Consider the following 19552-nt stretch of genomic DNA (forward strand, 5'->3'; position numbering starts at 1 on the left):
CTTATTCACGGCTAGCGGCTACTTCTAATTTAAATCATCTTGCTGAGATGTTGAGCTGTGACTCTAGGCCATTTCTTACACAGCTTGATGAGAATGTGAGGGGTTTAGCCTTCTTGGTGAGATGATTGTACACAAGGCGCTTCGTGCCCCTTGTTCGCTTTCCAGCATCTCCTCCCAAGACACGGGGCGCCATGCAGATTTCAATGCGCGTAAGATTATGGGGGATACTTCGCGCTTTAACCCTGGAGGCTGTATGGAGTCTCATCGCGTTCGCAAGCTAACGCTCTGTTACTCGGCCACTCTCTACCTTTAGCCGATAAACGCTCTCACAACCCCTTTGACCTGTTTCCTACAGATTGGACAATTGTTAAGCGCCACAGCGCAATCGCTGCAGGCCGCGAAATGACCGCAGGGCAAGAAGACAACAGCAACTTCTTTGTCGAAGCAAATCTTGCACGCTGTCTGTCTGCGCAGCTCTGAGTTGGATTCTTTTATCTTCTTTATTTGCTCTAAAATAAAAACAAACACAATTTTTGTAAGTTATAATCTCCAATCAATAAGTTAAAAAAACAACAAGAATTAAAATATAGTTTGGTGCTTCGAACATTGGAGTTAGGCCATTGTTATCACAATCTATCGAAGGACAATAAATTAAATAAAAAACTACCTTTATCTTCCTGAACGTTCGCCTGAGTCGCCCCAAGAACCTTGTTGGGCGGTTGATGACAGTTCATCTTTATCAGCTGGTCCAATATCAAGTCAGCAGATAACGTATTTTCTTTATCTGTTAACAAACGCAATTAGTCAATGTTTACATTATAACAGTCCGAAAATAATTGTTATAAATAGTTTCATTTTGTAATACAGCGATGTTTTGATATATTCCTCGATCAATGTACGAGTCCTTATGAAAATAAAATGATTTTAAAAAATCAACTTTATAATACATACCTTGCATTTTGATGGTATTGGCAGCTTTTAGTACAACATCCTCCTTATAACCAATCTCTACAACAGCCCTCACAGCGGGATCCCGGCTTAAAGATTCCATCTTGATCCCCACTGTAATGTAATGTTCCAAATAGTTATATTAATTCTAACATCAAGGTAAATGAAATATAATATCTATATTTTTCTCTCCTTCTCTCAATATATATATATATATATATATATATATATATATATATATATATATATATATATATATATATATATATATATATATATATATATATATATATGTATACATGTATCAGTTTGTATGCCTGTATAAGTATTCTTATATATATAAACATCGTTTATCTATGTGCGTGTTTGTATAAGTCGGTGTGTTTGCGTGTTTGTGTGTGTCTGTGTGTATATGTGTATGTTTGTGTGTGTGTGTGTGTGTTTGAGCAAAAACATACCGAGTTGTGAGTTTATATCAACGTTTCCTATTTTCTCCCGAACAAGACTAAATGGAATCTGAAATTGTGAAATTCATTAAATACCAACAAAACGACAATAACACCTTTTCTTCCCATCTTTGTGTACATTAAAAGAAACATACAATTCTACTTACTTTATCGTAGCTTTTGTTCAAGTCTTGAACCGTGTGTACGAAGGCGTGTCCCATCAGCTGACGGATGTACGCACATTTAGGGAACCATCTGGCATGTTCTACAAACACGTCGTCCTCATCTTCCCAGTTCCTCAGACCTCCACCACAGTAGAAACATCGGGCACAGTCGCCGTATCCTGGTGTAGCATAATATAAAATTATATATATAATTTGTACCGTGAAAAAATACGACAAACAGGATTAAGCATCTTTAACTAAATCTAAGTTTTATTTGTAAGCTGTGCAATTATATTTTATTTATTGACATTATTTTCTTAGTGAACAATATTTTATAAGCAATAAACATTTTTTTTTTGCATTAGCAATAAATTATTTATTTATAGCTAATTATTGTTTATACAAACAGTGTTTCTTTCAGGCATCTCTACTGGAACGAAATTGAATTTATATAGAAAACATACTTTTACCAGTGTCCACCCCCGGGAAAATGTTGTCTCCCCCCCCCCCCCATCCACAAAAATATCAAGTTCCCCCCCCCCCCCCCCCGGAGAAAAAAAAGTCTGGAAGAAACACTGTATACAATTGTAAAAAAAAAAAAAACTAAACTAACCAGCGTAGTAAAAGCCAGCCTCCACAAGGTCAGGTACGGCTAGGTGGTGGTTCCTGGGCCAGGGTTCAAATGTTTTCGTCCTCTCTGACTTGATGGCATATTCCGGACGCTTGGCTCTCTCTGTTATGATGCCCAGCTCAGCGTAGGTCGGCCCGCGGCCTTTACCTTTCTCAGAGTTGACAGTGACCTGTTCAGGTGGTGCCGTGTTAATGTTGGTCTGGTTCTCTGGGTTGGATGCTGGAGTCTGGGAATTTGTGGTTGTTGTTGGTAGGTTTTGGGCGTTGGGGGCTGTTGCTGGTAGGTTTTGGGAATTGGAGGTTGTTGTTGATAGGTTTTGGGAATTGCAGGCTGTAGCTGGAAGATTTTGAGTGCTTAACACTGATACTTCAGAAACTTGTGAATGTGGCACTTGTGATGACGTAACGTGTAGCTGCGGTGTTTGATCACCACGGAGAAACGAAGTTGTTTGTGATGACGTAACGTTTGAAATATCCGACGCTGCTGACATCCGGTTGGCCGCTGGTGCTGCATTGGAAACCAGAGTTGAACGTGACGCGCTATCGTGAATAAGACCTTGCTTCAAGCCCTGCTGTACTGTAGCTGATTGTTGCGTGTGGTGGCTGCGCCGTGGTGTCGACTGCTGCTGTTGTGATACTGGATCTACCAATTCAGGTAAACTATCAGTTTCTATATCGTTTGATTTATTTACTCTACTTCTGTCGCTATGAGACGGTGGTTTGACCTCATTTTGACTATCAAATTGAGGCTGAAGATCTTTACACGAATCGGTGTGTACATCACAATTAGCATTCGCTGAACTGTTTTTATTTTGAAGTATTTTGACCAGCTGGTCAAAGCTATAATCTCCTTTCACGCGAGAAACGATCGGGACATTTTTACAATCTATTCCAGTCACCATGGAACAGTTTGGCGACAAAGCTGTATGCGTGTTGCTGACGTTTTCATTCCTCAACCAGTTTTTCTTACCCCTACAACAAAAATAACAGAGAACGGAATCGTCTGCGCCTGTGCCGATATACACGAAACCGTTAGCAGCAAGTACCAATGACGACTGTGCACCGGTTATGGGATATTTGCAGAACGTGACTAATCTAAACTGTTCCACATTTAGACATTCCCACAATATTCCTTCTATAACTTTAGGGGGGACGAATCCGGGCTGATAGTACACATCTAAAATAGTTTGTGATTTTATTTTGAAGAAGTTAGATCTACTAAATAATTCTTCAAACAAAGTTAATTTTTTACCCTCACAGTTTTCAAATATTTTATTTGTATATTTATCATTTTCTTTTTCCTTAAGTATAAAAGTAGAATTGCATAACTGTTTCTCATTCGAAACAGATATACAATTACTCTTATAATCACTACAAGAAAAAAAATCGTCAACTATTTTTGTATGATTTACTTCCACACATTTTACATACAATGTTCTCTTTTGGTCTGCCGCTTTGTCTTGCTTTTTCTGTTTGAGATATCTGCAAATTGAACATCGATGAAATACTGATATAAGCTGGCTTAGGTAACTTTAAAAACATTCAAAAGAGTTGTTATCTAACCATAGGAGTTTTTGTTAAGTTGTATAAGTATAGATCCACCCACAGCTAGACATGCAATTATAAATAACACGAGCATAACAACATAAGCCCCCTCCCTTTCGCAGTTTGAAGAGTAGATCCGCCCATGTTTCTATATCAATTAACCAAAATAATTCTCCATTCATTTTATTTTGGTTCATAAATTGTTTGGTGTTACTTAGAAGAAACCTGGCACAAGAAGCTTGATAAGCTGGTTCCAAATAGTTCAAAATGGTTGTTGCCAGAAAGCATATTTTTCAACCAAAATTGAATTTTTTTAATAACATTTCAGAAATAAATACAAAATTACTTCCGGTTTCATTAAGGCTAGAGATATTCAAACAAATAATTACTTGCAGTATAATGGTAATTTAGCTAACACTTTTATTTTTAATTCGGATTAGTATAAACTACTATTTTATACACCATTGACCGCAATTGTGTATTTTATCATGGAAAACAATTGTCGTGACTTTCATTGTTTTACTTTCCCTGATCACTCAGGTTGACTCCAATGAGGGACTGAGGGCGGTTTTTGTTTTAAATATTTGAACTGAAAAAATAATTCAAAACAGTTTTTATTCAATACAAATAAAGAGTGCAATCGATGGTTCCTATAGCTTTATTTTTTCAAATCTAACTATTGCCATATTTTTTTTAAGATTTAAAAACAAATTAGTACAATTACATAGACTTTTCAAGCCTATTAATAATTAATAAAGAGGCGGTAATGAGTTTTGCTGCTAAACCAAAAAGTCTCAAGTTCGAACTACCCGGTAGTCAAGGCTCAACAGCTGTGGACACTACCCCATCAAGGAGAGACAACTCCAGTTTCAAACAACTGCTGCCTTGTTGTTTGTTTTTGGTTGGACAAAAGCTATTTATGCAAATCCAAAAAGCACGCTGAAATCTGAGTCAACGGCCGAAATGGCACCAAAGCCAGTTGACATTTAATACTTAACTGTAATGTATTGGCAATCTCTTTCAACATTACAATCAAGAATGAAGAAGAAAAAAAAAGAAAGCCTTTTTTTTTAAACGGGATGGTTTTCTGGCCTCAGCATACGAAGGGTCCGTGTGGTCATCACAACGACCAACCACCTTAACTTTCGTCAAGTCAGATTCACATGGATCACAAGTTTGCGAACCGAACTCAAGACTTCCTGGTTGGTAAACATGAATTTCCGATTCAAATACACATAAACCGTAAAATAAAATGCTTGCCTATTAATAAATTGTATTGGGGTCTTATGCCGTACTGCAAATATTACTCTTCCTGTTCTGATAGGACGTCTACGTCGATGAATCTTATCCAACAAAAGAGCTCTACGTGTTGTGTGCACACAGCGTATCCTCCACAAACTTTCCTGTACTGAAGTATCCTCCGCGATAGACAAAACGCCTCCCATGTTTGAATTTAAACCTGTGAGTTTAAAACACTCATTATATAACCCTGTTATCTAATATAAATAGATGCACACATATTGTATTTAGCCCGTTATCGTTAATTTTCAAAAAGTGAAACTGTTTTTTCTTCTTACATAAAGCGAAAGTGTAAGTACATATTCAAAGTGATGAACAGAAAAACGTAATATTTTTCTTTCTTTTGTTTCGTGTATTTTGATGAGAAACAAAATAGGATCACATGAATATATGACAGAAATTGAATACGTTTAATGTACACAGCTTAAGATAACAAATGTAAGTTAAAGACAAATATATCTCTTTAAAAAAGTACAATGTGCATGGGAATAGTATATATCACATATTCTTTGTGTTGAAGTGAAAAAACAAAATAAACAAAACCATAGATTTATCTATTATGCTAAATACATGTATCGTGAGAACTTTTGACTTAAAACAAAAACACAAGCAAACATAATCTAAAAGTTCTACAAAAGGCATCACAATTCTTAACACTCAAAATTATTGGACTTAATATGTTTAATTTAAAAATGTAAAGCAAAAAACAATATAAACATATTGATTTGTAAGTTGACATTAAAATGATAACAGGCCCATTAAAAGATAATATATTACATGAACAGATGTGATTATAATATTATGTAAGCATAAAGTAAATACATTGCTCTCTCATGTGACATATATGTATGTCTTTCCTATCTATATATATAGATAAATAAATAAATAAATAAATAAATATATATATATATATATATATATATATATATATATATATATATATATAGGCTATATATATATATATATAAAATTTTATAAATATATGTAAACATATATATATACATATATATGTTTATATATATATATATATATATATATATATATATATATATATATATATATATATATATATGTGTATGTATTTATATATAGTTTACTAGTTGCAATTTACGTACGCGTTATTATTTACTTCCCAGTTACATGTTCTCGCACAGCGAACTTTTCTCGAAATGATATGAGTCAGCAGTATAACTAACCTCTGCCTTACGTGGCCAAAAGATAAGAATTTTTAAATTCCCGAAATGTCATGGCGTATTGAAAAAAATTTATTTATAGTAATTTTAAAGCAAAAATGTTTTTTTCAGAAATGTAAAAAAAAAAAACTCCCCCCCCCAAAGTATTTTTTAAAAGTGTTTCTTAAACTAAATTGTAAAAGAATATACAGAATTAGAAATATGGTGTAATCGGAAATTCCCAATTAATTTAACAAAATAGATGAGATGTCTACTTCACAAATGTTACCATTGTCTCTCGATCCTTTCATAAATGTATATTTACGTGTACGTTTACGTTTACGTGTATGTATAACTATAGCTATAACTATATATGTATATATATATATATATATATATATATATATATATATATATATATATATATATATATATATATATATATATATATAGTTAAATATATAGCTAAAAGTATATAGTTATACAAAAACGTAAACGTCATAGAGAACGTAGAAGTGTGTTTTTCTTTGCTTTTTAAATTTTTGCTGTACATTTAGGCCCCACCACACACTAACCTCTTTTTCACGTGTCTGCTCTTTTATAATTAATTTTTTTTTTATAATTCATTTTTAACCGCTTACATATTGTTGGGAGCCAATAAGGGGATGGTCAAACTTTCGGAAGCTTATTTTCGGGGGTAAATTCGCGTTTTGCATTTATGTTGTAATCTTTGCGTCTAATTTTGCTTGAAGATTTTCTGTAATATTAGCCTTTTGATCGAATGTTTTCACCTGGCCATTTAGATTGTCAGGGTAAGTCTATGTTGTTTGTTAAGTCGTTTCGTCAAGCAAAATGAACACCAACGGTGTGGAAATATATTTTTCCCTCTACAAATCCTGCTCTTTCTATTTCCTTAAACCTACCCCCAAGTTGTTTGACTACATTCGGTTTTCAATTACAGTGAAAACTAGACAAAATTCTAATAATAGTTGTGAAAACAATACTTAATTAATAAGAAAGGAAGTTCAAATCAATTTAATCTTTTTTTCATTTGGAAAAAATTAATACGTTGAATTTACAGGAATGTAGTTTGAATTGCAAATGTATAAAACAAATTGTGTTGAAAACGTGGTGCAGTTATTCTTTAATCAAGTAACTATCAAGTAATTATCAAGTGTATTCGGGGATCCCCCAATTGTTAATACAACGAAGTGGTATCCATAATATAAATCGCTGCCAGTGGTTCTTTGTTGTTGTTATATTCTTCAAAAACCACACCGTGTTAGTTACTGACTTTTAAAAAAATATGTGTTTAATTTTTATGAAGCGTAAGACTGACTTTTCCTTCACTCTTTAAAAGTTCAACCGTTCTTACCCGGCATTCCACCAATCTGCCGCACGTATCTATTGCCAGTGTTTGAATGTGTATAGAGAAGGTATTATAATGATGCAAACGAATCGAAAAATCTCGACGTTTTACACCACTCTCAGTAGGAAAAACTTAGTTTTGACATTTTGTCCCTGTGTGTGTGTGTGTGTTTGTGTCTGTCTGTCTGTCTGTCCGTCTGTCTGTCTCTCCGTCTGTTCGTCTGTCCGTCTGTTCGTCTGTCCGTCTGTCCGTCAGTCTGTATGTCTGTGAACACGATAACATCGGTACCTTTACAGCTAGTATTTGTAGGTCTGTATCAACGTTTTAGCGAATTTCGTTAGGTGGAAGTGGAACTCATTCTACTTTCGGTTTTCAAAAGCCTAAAACTTAAATACTGTTTCTAATAGACGAAATTTCAAATATAAGTAAAGAATCTAATTCTTCCGTTTTGAGTGATTTTCGGTGACCGGAAGTAGTACTTAACGCCATTTTCCGATTTCTCAAAAAAATGCATATGAATTTATAAAGTATATTTATATATGAAAGTTTCATCAACATAGCTGTAACGACACTCAAGGTATCTTGCTACAGACACTACAATCGCCGAAACGATGATAAATCTAGATTTATAATTTTTGTCCGATTATGATAAATCACCTATATTCCGTATATGATGAAGTACTTAGGCGTAAAACGTTGAAAACTGTCAAAATTTCATGTGATTTTTGTGCACGATTACAATACTTCCTCTATACTCCGTATACCAGCAAGTAAAAAGTTTGGTTTTTAAAAGTTGTCATCTCCCGTAGTTTTATATTAGCGTTTTTGAGAAAGTTCACGGGAGATCACTCCAGCTTTATATATATGATGAAGCCACTATTTTGCCGGCCTTGTTCCAAGTCCGAAGCATAGTGTAAAGCTAAACATGTCATTTTAATTTTTTTCTTGTTTTCCAATTGAATGTAACATTTGCTGCATTTTAAAAACTTTTCATATAAAAAATTTTCTTCTTTTGATTATTTATTTCTTGGTTTTCAATTTAATCTAATATATATATATATATATATATATATATATATATATATATATATATATATATATATATATATATATATATATGTATATATATTTGTGTTTTCTTTTTTTTTCATATTTGATGTAATATTTGTTTACATCGTTATAGCTTTTGGTGTACAGAACTTTGTTCATTATAGTATTTAGTTAACTCTATTTGTATCTTTCCATCAATGATTGGCATTTTAAGGTACCTTCTTAATTTCTTCTTGACAACAGCTTGAATGATTTATGTAAAAAATAAACAGAACGAAGAGAAAATTATAAAAAGAACACAATATAAGTTTTATTTTATTTTAAATATTTAGAAAAAAAAAAAAAAAAAAAAATATATATATATATATATATATATATATATATATATATATATATATAAATATATACATATATATATATATATATATATTTGAAGACTACATTATCCACTTAAGACAAATTGTAAACATAACTTTCACAATTGAATTGAATTTTAAAACAATTTTAATAACATTAATTCCAATAGATTTTTTTTCAAAGTATATAATTGATTATATTAAATTTTACAAATTTTTTTATTTGGTATTTATGACAAATTCTTTTATTATTTGGGAATGTTTACTAAAACACGCCATTGAAATTTTGATCGGCAAACTGGACATGTCTCTAGACGTGCAACACAGATCAGGCAACCAACGAGATGACCACAGGGCAGCAACAGCACATTCATCTTGTTCTCGTAGCAAATTTTACAGACCATCCTCTTTCTCAATTGTTCGTTTTTCTCTGCCATCTGTTCTATCGCTAGAAAAAAAGATACAATATAAAACATTTGACAATTTGAAATACTGTATTTTTATTTTACCTATGTTATTTAAGTACGTCATTAGGTCATATAATTTTAAGTCTCTGAACCAAGTAAGTGTTTACAACAACCATGTTTTCATCTAAACATATTTGAAACAATGTCATCGCTTGTTTTTGTTCATTTAAAAAACGTTTAAAATAATTACATATTTGTTTTTTTAAATTTATTTTGTTTAAAGTGATTCGTATATAAATAAATAAATAAATATAAATAAATATATATATATATATATATATATATATATATATATATATATATATATATATATATATATATATATATATATATTTTGTTTATTTTGTTTAAAGTGATTCGTATATAAATAAATAAATAAATAAATATATATATATATATATATATATATATATATATATATATATATATATATATATATATATATATATATAGTTTGTTAACAGCGATTTTATTTTTTATGCTTATTATGTTTAAAAAACATCATTACTTACAAAATCAGGTTTTTTTAATACTTTTTTCTAATTGTAAAAATTTAAATATGAGTTATTCTGAAACCTTGTAAGCCAAACAAACTTTTGAAGTTTAAAACACTAGAGCAATTGGTGGGTGCCGCGCAAGAAGAAAACCTATTGGCTTACTGTAAGAGTAATCATGGAAAAAATGTTCGTTTAAAAAAAATGTAAAAAAAAAATCATTTACAGTTTAAAATACTGCACTGCAAAAAATTTTAAAATAAAAAATATATATTTAAACAAATAAGAAATGACTTTTAGTTCAGTTAATTCTGAAAAAAAAATATGATAACTGGTTTCTGAAGTAAATATAATATATTAACTTATTTAAAAAATGAACTAAAATAAAGAGTGATACATTTATAAATAATTTTCTATCATTTCCCACTTCAAAGTTATTTGCTTTAAAACGAAATGGCGTAAAACGATAAAACTAGGTCTAGTTTCCGTGCATTGTGCAGAGTGTACGAATTTAACACACATTTGTTAACTTATTTTGATTTATGTAACACGGGTAAATCAATTCACATTGCAAAAGATAACTACATATTACGAGTCTAAACACAATAAAAAGAGGTGTCAGTGTATTAAAGAAAGAAAGAAATGCAAACATACGTATCAATCAGTCGTCTTAAGTTTCAAATAAAAAAATTGTATTAAAAACTTTCTGGAGAAATTACTTTTACATTCATAACTGCCAGTCGTTATACGTACGCCAGCACTGAAATGTATTGGAGGCATCGATCAAGTATAATAGTTGTTTTTTTTTACTATTAATCAAACAATTATAGTAACCAATTATTAATAATTATAACTCATTGTATACTATTAAAGCTGAGAAATAAACAAACAGCGGTAGTATCTACTATTTAAATATTTAATCTACTGAATTTAACTAAATGTGAATTTAAATGAGTTATTAAATTTTGTTATTCTTAACTAGTTGTTCTAATATCCTAAACGAGTTTCTTTTGTATTAACTAGGTTATGTCACAAAGTAACTGGGCTACGTTAAAATAATTTATTTAAAAATTATAGGTTTTAACACTCCACTCTGGTAATAATAGTATCAATAGAGTATGTGTCTATATGTTAAAACACTTTAATATCTTTTTAATTAAAAAGAGTTAATATGAAATAGTAAAGAAACATATTTAAAAAAATAAAATGGATGTTAAACTAGGTATATAAGTCAATAATTTGAAATGTATATAACTCCTTATCAGAAAAATAATAGTTACCTAATTTTAATTGTCATTGCTGTAGTTGCCACCGTTCGTTTCGACAAAGCCCAAGGTCCAATCTATATTTAATAAACTTAACTTCTTGCAATTTAAACACGTTTATGCCTTTCCATAAATTCCTGTATTAAAGTACCTGTTGTAAAGCTGCTTTCCATTGCATTTACATCGTCATCTTCAGTGTATCCTTGTTCCAGTAACGCGAGAACCACAGGGTCAATATCACATGTTTGATGGCTCGATGGGTCTCATGTAATTTAAATTAGGAACAATATTAGAGCAGTAATTAATAAAAACATACAACATGGATGCATATATACCCGTTATAAATAAATAAATTATTTATATAGTATTTACGCCTATATATAATATATAACTTTGATAGGCTATAAATATTTGTGTATATAGATATGAGAATATATATATATATATATATATATATATATATATATATATATATATATATATATATATATATATATATGTATATATATATATATATATATATATATATATATATATATATATATATATATATATATGCACAATCCTGCGAGTTATCTATAAACTTCGTGGTCAGCTTTTACATACTATTGAAAATTAAACTAAATGGCTGTGATAAGAAAACAAGACCTACCAAATCTTGTACTAAGATTCTCAGTTTCATCACTTGTTGTAGTAGCCTGTAAGCATATTCAATTAATTATTATATATGACAATTACTTTAACGAAATGTGAACGGAAATTTATTCTGAACCAAGTTAAAATGTTTATTTCGAATTGATAAAATACATGTTTACTTAAATTTTCCACAAAATAAAAAGAAAAAGGAAAGTCATGGGAACATCCAAAAAGTGCGTTTTAAATATTACATAAACTTCTACACAAACAAATAAATTAAATCTAGATGCTGCAGTGTCCATTTCCAAAGTTCAGTTCTAAGCAGTAAGTAGTTTATAAGCAGTAAGTAGTTTATACTTACACAAAACAGATCCTCCGAAAACCTGCAAGCGGGAGACTTGGTCGAGTGGTTTAATTTTACATCAGACACCGAGGCAATTTCTAGTTTACAGTTACACCAGTAACAGCGTAGTTTCTGACGTATCCCTGTTGAAGTAATATACAAATTTAAAGGAAAAAAATAACTAGATAATCATTTGTCACTGTGCGTAAGTTATTGAATGCAAAAAGTTTAAAACACAATTTTTTAATATATTCTTAGAATCATTTAAAAGTTAAAGACTTTCGTTGCTGAATTCGCCAAAGCCAAAAATAACACTATAAAGATGTTGCAGGAAATTACATATGTAGTAATACGTTTTAATTAATACAGTAAATCGGGAAGGCTTAATAAAAGCTCGAGATTTAAGTCGCGTAATGGTGTAAACATATTTACCAACTTAAATTAAGACGTTAAGACCAGATTTAAAAAATATGTAGACATTTCTATAGTTTATTTTATTTGAACTTACTCATTATTCCCGCATTTGCCAATATTGTTTTGTCCTGTTCTGAGTAGTTTTGTAAGTTTACTAAAGTTTCGCGACGACTATCCGCCAACGCCAACTGGGTATCCCATCGCGGCACAGAAACTGCTCCCAGATCCCGATACTTCACCGCTTCTAGAGTTCGCAGTGTCATATTGGTTGGATTTTGACCGGAAACTCCACAACTGAAGGATGTACTACTGCTCGCTGCCTCTACGCTAGATGATCCATTGACATGCGGAGTATTTGGCACCGCTGCTGAGGCATGTTCCCTTATTGGAACTTGTGCTATAGACACAATAGACCAAACATCTTGATCGTCAGATAGTCGAATCGGCTCGTTGTTGTTCGTAGAGTTGGATGAGTACAAAGCTGTAAATTAATTAATTAATTAATCAGGTTAAGTGGAACAAAAATACACCTTTTAACATACCCTTACAATTTTAATACCACAGAAACTTTAAAAATATATTTCATACAATTACTTTTTTTGAAAAATTATATAGGTTGTAACACATTACCTGCATTGGATTGTGCTGCAAATAAGGCCGGCGACGTTAAAGGCGAAGATGTTGCATGAGAATTTAGAACGACATCTGAATTATCTGTAGATATGACGTAAGTATCTTTGGTTGATGGAGTGTACTGAAAGAAACGTCGACCGTGGGCATCAGCTCGCCTTGCATTGTCACGTGATGCAGATATCCCCGGCGATATTCTATGTTGGACAGATCTTGCTACATGTTCGTTTTGACGGTTGGGGTGGATGCATGGAGGATCAGCACTGCCGTCAGTGACATCATACACACGAGAGGCAGCACCAGGAGTTGTACATCTTTGGACATTGGCAGGGGGGACATTCAATCCTCTAGTTGAAGCTTCAGACATTGCGACATTCAATCCTCTATTTGAAGCTTCAGACATTGCGACATTCAATCCTATAGATGAATCTTCCGACATTGCAACACTTAATCCTATAAATGAATCTTCAGAAATTGCAACATTCAATCCTCTAGCTGAATCTTCAGACATTGCAACACTTAATCCTATAGATGAATCTTCAGACATTGCAACACTCAATCCTTTAGCTGAAGCTTCAGACATTGCACGGTTAATACGAGACTCTACAGAGACAGTATAATCTGAAGAAGTACTATCAGGAACTGTACATGTATGTTCAGAACCATTTAAAGATTTACAATTGTGAGCAGTATTCGATTGAGGAGTCAAATCTGTACAAGAAAAAGTGGCAGTCACAGATTTACTATTGTAGGAAGTAGTTGTTGAATATCTTTCAGTTTGAGCAGTGTTTGAGGTATTTATATCTAGAGCTGTATCAGCAATAGCTGATACATTTTGAGCAGTAGCATCCACAGGGTAGAAATGAGCAAAATCAGTTTTAAATTCCTGAGCCTCGCACACTGAGGTAGAATCAACTGTGGTTGTCATTCGATTGCACATTAAATTACTACCCGTCACATGATTGTCAATATGAAATGTAGCAGTCGAATCTTCGTCAATTTCTCTAAATATTTTGGCAGGATTATTCGTGGATGTCAAATTGTCTTGGGCTGTATAGTCTGTCTCGGTGTGAGTTGTAGTCGTGAGATCCTGAACTTTCTCCGTCTTCACACTGGCGTTGGGGGAGCTACAGTTTTCACGTCCAGCGTTTAGAGAAACCGTGTAACACTCTTCACGCGTGGGTATCGCTGGACTCTCTGAGGTCGGTTCACACAGTTTCTTCGGTTCCTCTAGGTCTGAATTAGCTTCAGTCATCAGGGTAGGTTCACTTGCAGGTTTCAAGTTAGGTATACTTGTAGGTTTCAAGTTAGGTATACTTGTAGGTTTCAAGTTAGGTTTACTTGTAGGTTTCTGCTCTTTCTGTTCTTCCACTTGCGTTCCGTTAAAGGGAATATTTTTACAGGAAATCCCCGTCAGCATTGGGCAATCTCTGCACTTTTGGTGTTCTTCCAGCACGTTACAACTCAAACTATATAGGTTCCAGCAGAAGTAGCACATCACCTGCCCCTCCCCGCACCCATCAGATCCGATGTACATAAACCCTTCTTGCGCCAATAAAGTTGGTGAATTCTTTGAACTCCAATCAAAACTTCTAAATGAACTTAATCTCCAACGCTCATCCCTAAAACAGCCGATCGCTATCCCATTGATTGATTTTGGACGTGTACCTACTGATATGGTGGCACTGCTATCCATTTCGCTCAGACGCTGGGCGACCTAAAAAAAAAGTTGAATATATTATAGTTTCAAACCAACGAAAACAATACTTTTAAATAATATCGGATTGATAAGTTGATGGTTTTGTTAATTTTCACATTTGAATGTTCTTATTACAAAATTATTACGAGACAGTCTCATATACTACTCATCTTTTAAGTATAAGGATAGTTGTCACCTTCTCATAAGAACTCAAGTTAAATAATTTAATAATTAATATCAATGATTGTTATGCGATTTCATCACAAAAATTGTCCCATTCGTGCACAAGACACATGTTGCAGATGAAGCAGAGTTTACAAATTTCAGCGGCCTTAGACTATGCCCAGCGTTTTTTGTTTCCCTGACTTTAGTCAGGTACCCTTTAGTGCTGGGTGATAACTTGAGTACCGTTAGGCTATCTGAACAAAATTTAACATAGAAGTATAAAATTCTGTGCGAAAATTTCTATCAACTATAGAACGATTTCCCATAACCGGATGTTTTTCAGACTTTATCCTCGGGTATGAACTCGAGAATTTAGTGTTAGCAGTCGTAAGCTCTACAATTCGACCACGTCGCTGTTTTTGTCATAGAATTAACCTAAATCAGAGTTTCTTTCAGGCATTTCTTGGGGGGGGGGTGTCTGCGGGGGTCCGCCCCCGGAAAATGTACCCCCCCCCCCAAAAAAAAATATCAAGTGCCCCCTCCGTCCCCCTTCCCCCAGAAAAAAAAAGTCTGGAAGAAACGCTGACCTAAATTACAATTAAAAAATTATTTTTCAACTTACTCGTAAAAGATGGCAAATAAAGCCACAACTCAAGCAACAAAAAACGTATTCAGATATTTAATTAACCAAAGATAGTTATTAACTAACCTGTTACTTCCACTCCTATGCTCCACTTAGTAATAATACAAGTATGACTCTCATTATCTCCACAATGCAGCTGATAAAACATACGTTTTAAATACTAAGGTATTAAATTAACCCACATTTTAGCAGCCAACTTTGTCGCAGCCGTTGTAAATATGAAAATCATTTTTTACACTACTAGACCTAAGTTCGGAAGGTGCGAACCAAAAAACTGAATTTCAGAACATAATTTGAGAAATATGGTCTTGTGTAAAATACACTAACATTCTTTAATTGAATTTCCGCAAATCTTTTTATGTCGTTAAACGGATTAACACATTACACTGTCATTTTAAAAAATCGGAAATATCAAATATGAGAATTTTTGGGATTTCCGTAATTCTATTTATATTGACATGTCAGGTATATTTTTAACCAAAGAAAAAAAAAGAAGAAGGAAGTTAAATACATTTTTAGAATCTAAGCTGAAATAATAATCAAAACAAACTTAAATACAACTAAGTTTTCATTTGTAAACTTAGGTATACTCCCCATTAATCTTAACTAACTAATCTTATTAGAATATATTTAAAAATGAAACTATCCAAATTGATTAAGAAGGCAATTTGAATAGTATATACAGTTGATACACAATGTATTATAATTTCCATGAAATGTGGTAGAAAAGTCGAACGATTGATCTTAAATGCCAATGCACCAAATAATTTCATTGAGAAATTAATCTAACATGCTTGCGTTAACAATATAAACATTTTACAATAGTCTTTCTCTCCCTCCCTCCGTCTCGCTCTCTCTCTCTCTCTCTCTCTCTCTCTCTCTCTCTCTATATATATATATATATATATATATATATATATATATATATATATATATATGCAATGAAAAGGTGTTTCTCGAGATCTAAGTATATGGCTATTAAATTACAACAGTTTTAATTTAGTAAAATATGTAAAAATATACTACCTGACCAAAGGATATAGATATATTTCTCAACAGTGAAAACATTCAAAACTCTATGCACTTCAGAAATAAGATGGCTTTACTTTCGTCTCGTATTTACTCCTGTCGAATTGACAACATCCTATTATAGAGTCATCACTTTATCAAGTAATGTCTCACAGCAGTTAGCGTAACGCACTACTGCGCAGTAGAGATAGGTCACTGTAGGGACAGGTCGTAACCAGGCGTGGTGTCATCTGAATTCGGTTCGAATAATTTAGAATATCCCAAATCTACGTAGAGTAAACGTATTATTTTTTATTAACTAAATCGATAGAAAAGTGACTGGTATTTTATTTTCATTTCAAATCTTGGCGAAATATTTTATTTATATTTTTCTGTCTGAAATTTTTTTTTATCCAATTTTAAGAAATCTGTGACACAATTTTCAAAACAGGCTAAATTGAACTAAACAGGATCATCTAACACTGATTATTTATAGAAATATCAGCAGGAGGGTGGATAATTGATAAATGCAACAGCTGCGTCATCTGTTGATTTCTTCATAAAACTGAATTTTGGATTTATGAAATTTTGTTTGCAGTAATCCGGAGTATGAGAGTTTGGCACAGTAAAGAGGGAAAATTCTTAAGTTGTGTGCGGTGATACATGGATTTAAGCTCAATACGTGAGTTGATTTTACGTCAATTTTTTTTTTTTTTGCAATTTCAATACGTTTTGTAATGTTTAATGTTTAAAAAATATTTTTTGTCGATATTAATACAAAAACATTAACAAAGACAACAAATCAAATATTGCGTATTTAGATTTTATATTTCCGAATTTAAACTTAAACAAGTATCAAATAATAAAAAGTTCTTATTTATATTGTAAAATTAGTTATCTGAAAAAAATTATTACGTGAATATTTTTAAAAACATGTTACATGTATGCGATCATTGACTGCCATATCTCGAATTGTTGAGATTTGTACACATTACGTCTCTTACATCTCCAATACTTGGAGCCGACAGGAAAATAAACTGGTTTTTTTTTCTAGTATCTATTCGGGGGCTTCATGCACTCGCCCCCCTCCTTCCCCTACCGTCCACCGGTCTAACAAACGATTTAGAAATAATAATATTTTTAAATAGTAAATGTGTACTTCAGACATTGCTTAACCCAGCTCCACCAGAAGTTTTAAATGTTCAGCGCAAAAAGAAACACTAACAATAGACATTTTTCAGCCATAGATTTCAGACTTAAAGTTTATGAAGTGGTGCTATTAATCTATGTACAGTGTGTTGTTCTAAAAGTGAGATTTGATTTGACTTGTGTTTTAATTACAGTATTATTTTTATTCTGATGCCAGCGTGTTAACGAAATTTATTTCATTTATTTTCAGTTAAATGTTTACATAATACTTATTTTTTTTGTTGAGTAAATTAGTGTTTTCATTTGCTCTAAGCAATTTATAATTTATATATAAAGGCTACGATATAATATTATTTCGGTTACAATTAAAGTTCACACATACACCTTTATCAGTCAAATGCATCAATAATAACCTTTAAGCGGTGGTTGAAATAGATCTGTTTATAAAATTAGAATAAATCTACATTAAAATAAAAAGCAAAATGAAATTAATTTATAAAGCATATTTTTTTAAATAAGTGATATTTTAATAAGAAATACAAATACATACCAGCATATTTATGTTTATATTTTAGTACATTTTTGTGTGTTTTCTTTTATACAGAACTTAAACATATTACATTGTAAACTATTTATAAGATTGAAGAATATAATACAATTTTACAATAAATCATTTTATAATATTTGCTATAACATCGAAATAAGAAAATCAACATTTATAACACAAGCACAAGGTATAACATTAAAGAGCCATACACCAATAAGAAACTCAAAATTAAAAAATCTGAATATAACTATTTACTTATCATAAATTTGTATTTACTTTATTACATTTAAATATGCATTTCACATAAACGTATTTAAGTGCTTCTAAATCCTACTTCAACTATTAATTTGTTTTCTAACTACTCAAATTGTTCATCTCTATAATTAAATAAAAATAAAATTCCCACTACCTAGCTCCAATACATGGCACTTGCAGGAGTTTGGTATAAAGATACCTACAAATGTATATATTATAAAATACAATATAACATACCAACGTATACAAAAAAATATGCATCATCAAATGTAAAAGGGCACTCAGTATCTTTAAATACAGTTTTTTATAACTTCTAAATAGTATCCAGTCTAATTTCCGATATCCGCATAATTGTATGTCCACGTATCATCATAATATTTATTTATTAACATATATTTACATATATAAAATTAGTAATACAAACATATTCATACATTAATTGGACTAACAATTTATAAAAGTATAATAATTTATAAATTGTAAATGTGTGATTTTATCCATTGTGTGAAATGCGGACGGCATTTTTAACAGTGTCAAACATTTTTTTTTTTTTTTTTTTTTTAGAAAGCGTGTTATTTAAATAAACATAATGTATTAGTTTTACATGAAATTTGGAAAACGTGATTGTTAAAAGTTTTTATATGCAGTTGGCAAATTATCAGTGCTTGATAACATGGAAAAAAAACGTCCTTTTTGTTTACAAGCTTTCAATGCACATAATCTTTGAAACAATCAAAAAGAAAGTATAATTTTTCGCATACACAATTTGATACGACGTGTAATCGCGTCATCGACTTTTATTAAATGGTAGGGTACCATTCGGTTGCACGTAGCAATCGGTTCGCCTGGTGGGTCTTG

At 31.7% G+C, this 19552-nt stretch overlaps 3 protein-coding genes across 3 annotated transcripts in view; all 3 read right to left on the reverse strand.

Annotated features, from left to right (window-relative positions):
* LOC131935460 (uncharacterized) overlaps window positions 1-19552 on the reverse strand; it is a 114718-nt gene that overhangs the window by 36597 nt on the left and 58569 nt on the right. The gene's annotated exons all lie outside the window — the stretch shown is intronic.
* Window positions 263-6277, reverse strand: LOC131935471 (uncharacterized). Its single transcript, XM_059291866.1, has 8 exons — window positions 6148-6277; window positions 4994-5192; window positions 2172-3670; window positions 1562-1737; window positions 1407-1464; window positions 952-1062; window positions 668-784; window positions 263-509 (listed from the first exon to the last, which is right to left on the reverse strand). Exons 2-8 carry the CDS (start codon window positions 5176-5178, stop codon window positions 310-312), a joined length of 2346 nt encoding a protein of 781 aa, XP_059147849.1. The 5' UTR covers window positions 5179-5192; window positions 6148-6277; the 3' UTR covers window positions 263-309.
* On the reverse strand, window positions 9066-16070 carry LOC131935462 (mucin-2-like). Its single transcript, XM_059291856.1, has 7 exons — window positions 15802-16070; window positions 13229-14945; window positions 12693-13079; window positions 12203-12327; window positions 11858-11903; window positions 11357-11467; window positions 9066-9427 (listed from the first exon to the last, which is right to left on the reverse strand). Exons 2-7 carry the CDS (start codon window positions 14922-14924, stop codon window positions 9228-9230), a joined length of 2565 nt encoding a protein of 854 aa, XP_059147839.1. The 5' UTR covers window positions 14925-14945; window positions 15802-16070; the 3' UTR covers window positions 9066-9227.

The sequence above is a fragment of the Physella acuta genome, unplaced genomic scaffold, assembly GCF_028476545.2.
Source record: "Physella acuta isolate Inbredline_101_S28 unplaced genomic scaffold, ASM2847654v3 ptg000145l, whole genome shotgun sequence".
In the NCBI taxonomy this organism is placed as follows: domain Eukaryota; kingdom Metazoa; phylum Mollusca; class Gastropoda; family Physidae; genus Physella; species Physella acuta.

What these genes read in the sequence shown, in the direction of transcription:
- LOC131935471 (XM_059291866.1), bottom strand. Translation starts at nt 5,178, where the DNA reads ATGGGAGGCGTTTTGTCTATCGCGGAGGATACTTCAGTACAGGAAAGT. An exon ending in CCAATACAATTTATTAATAG is followed by an intron (nt 3,671 to 4,993) that starts GCAAGCATTTTA and finishes TTCAATTTGCAG; the next exon opens with ATATCTCAAACAGAAAAAGC. An exon ending in GAACGTTCAGGAAGATAAAG is followed by an intron (nt 510 to 667) that starts GTAGTTTTTTAT and finishes TTTTTATTTTAG; the next exon opens with AGCAAATAAAGAAGATAAAA.
- LOC131935462 (XM_059291856.1), bottom strand. Translation starts at nt 14,924, where the DNA reads ATGGATAGCAGTGCCACCATATCAGTAGGTACACGTCCAAAATCAATC. An exon ending in TGCAGCACAATCCAATGCAG is followed by an intron (nt 13,080 to 13,228) that starts GTAATGTGTTAC and finishes ATTAATTTACAG; the next exon opens with CTTTGTACTCATCCAACTCT. An exon ending in GAATCTTAGTACAAGATTTG is followed by an intron (nt 11,468 to 11,857) that starts GTAGGTCTTGTT and finishes AAATTACATGAG; the next exon opens with ACCCATCGAGCCATCAAACA.